Source organism: Penaeus monodon, chromosome 19 (assembly GCF_015228065.2).
Source record: "Penaeus monodon isolate SGIC_2016 chromosome 19, NSTDA_Pmon_1, whole genome shotgun sequence".
In the NCBI taxonomy this organism is placed as follows: domain Eukaryota; kingdom Metazoa; phylum Arthropoda; class Malacostraca; order Decapoda; family Penaeidae; genus Penaeus; species Penaeus monodon.
The window spans coordinates 30,617,804-30,618,033 of record NC_051404.1 but is presented as its reverse complement, the minus strand read 5'-3'; the positions used below and the strand labels follow the sequence as shown (position 1 = coordinate 30,618,033).

General features: G+C 48.3%; 1 protein-coding gene across 1 annotated transcript in view; it reads left to right on the top strand.

Annotated features, from left to right (window-relative positions):
* The window catches only part of LOC119585378 (metabotropic glutamate receptor 8-like), a 54,086-nt gene that overhangs the window by 32,504 nt on the left and 21,352 nt on the right, over window positions 1-230 (top strand). The window contains exon 16 of the mRNA XM_037934045.1: window positions 140-227. Coding sequence (XP_037789973.1) covers window positions 140-227 — 88 coding nt within the window. The remainder of the gene's footprint in view (window positions 1-139; window positions 228-230) is intronic.

The following is a 230-nucleotide window of genomic DNA, read 5'->3' as shown; positions in this document are numbered from 1 at the left end:
CATTGTTATTATTATCATTGTGATTTTCTTATCGTATTTTACTGTCATTACTACTATCCTCACTATTCTTACTATCATCACCATTGCCTTCATTACTGCTAAAATCACCGCATAGACGCTTCTCTCTCTCCGTCCGCAGTCATCTTCCCCGTGGACTACGAGCTCCACGAGAAGCTGCGGACGATGGGCTGCGGACCGTCGCTGAGGACGAGCAGCGCGACGCAGACGTG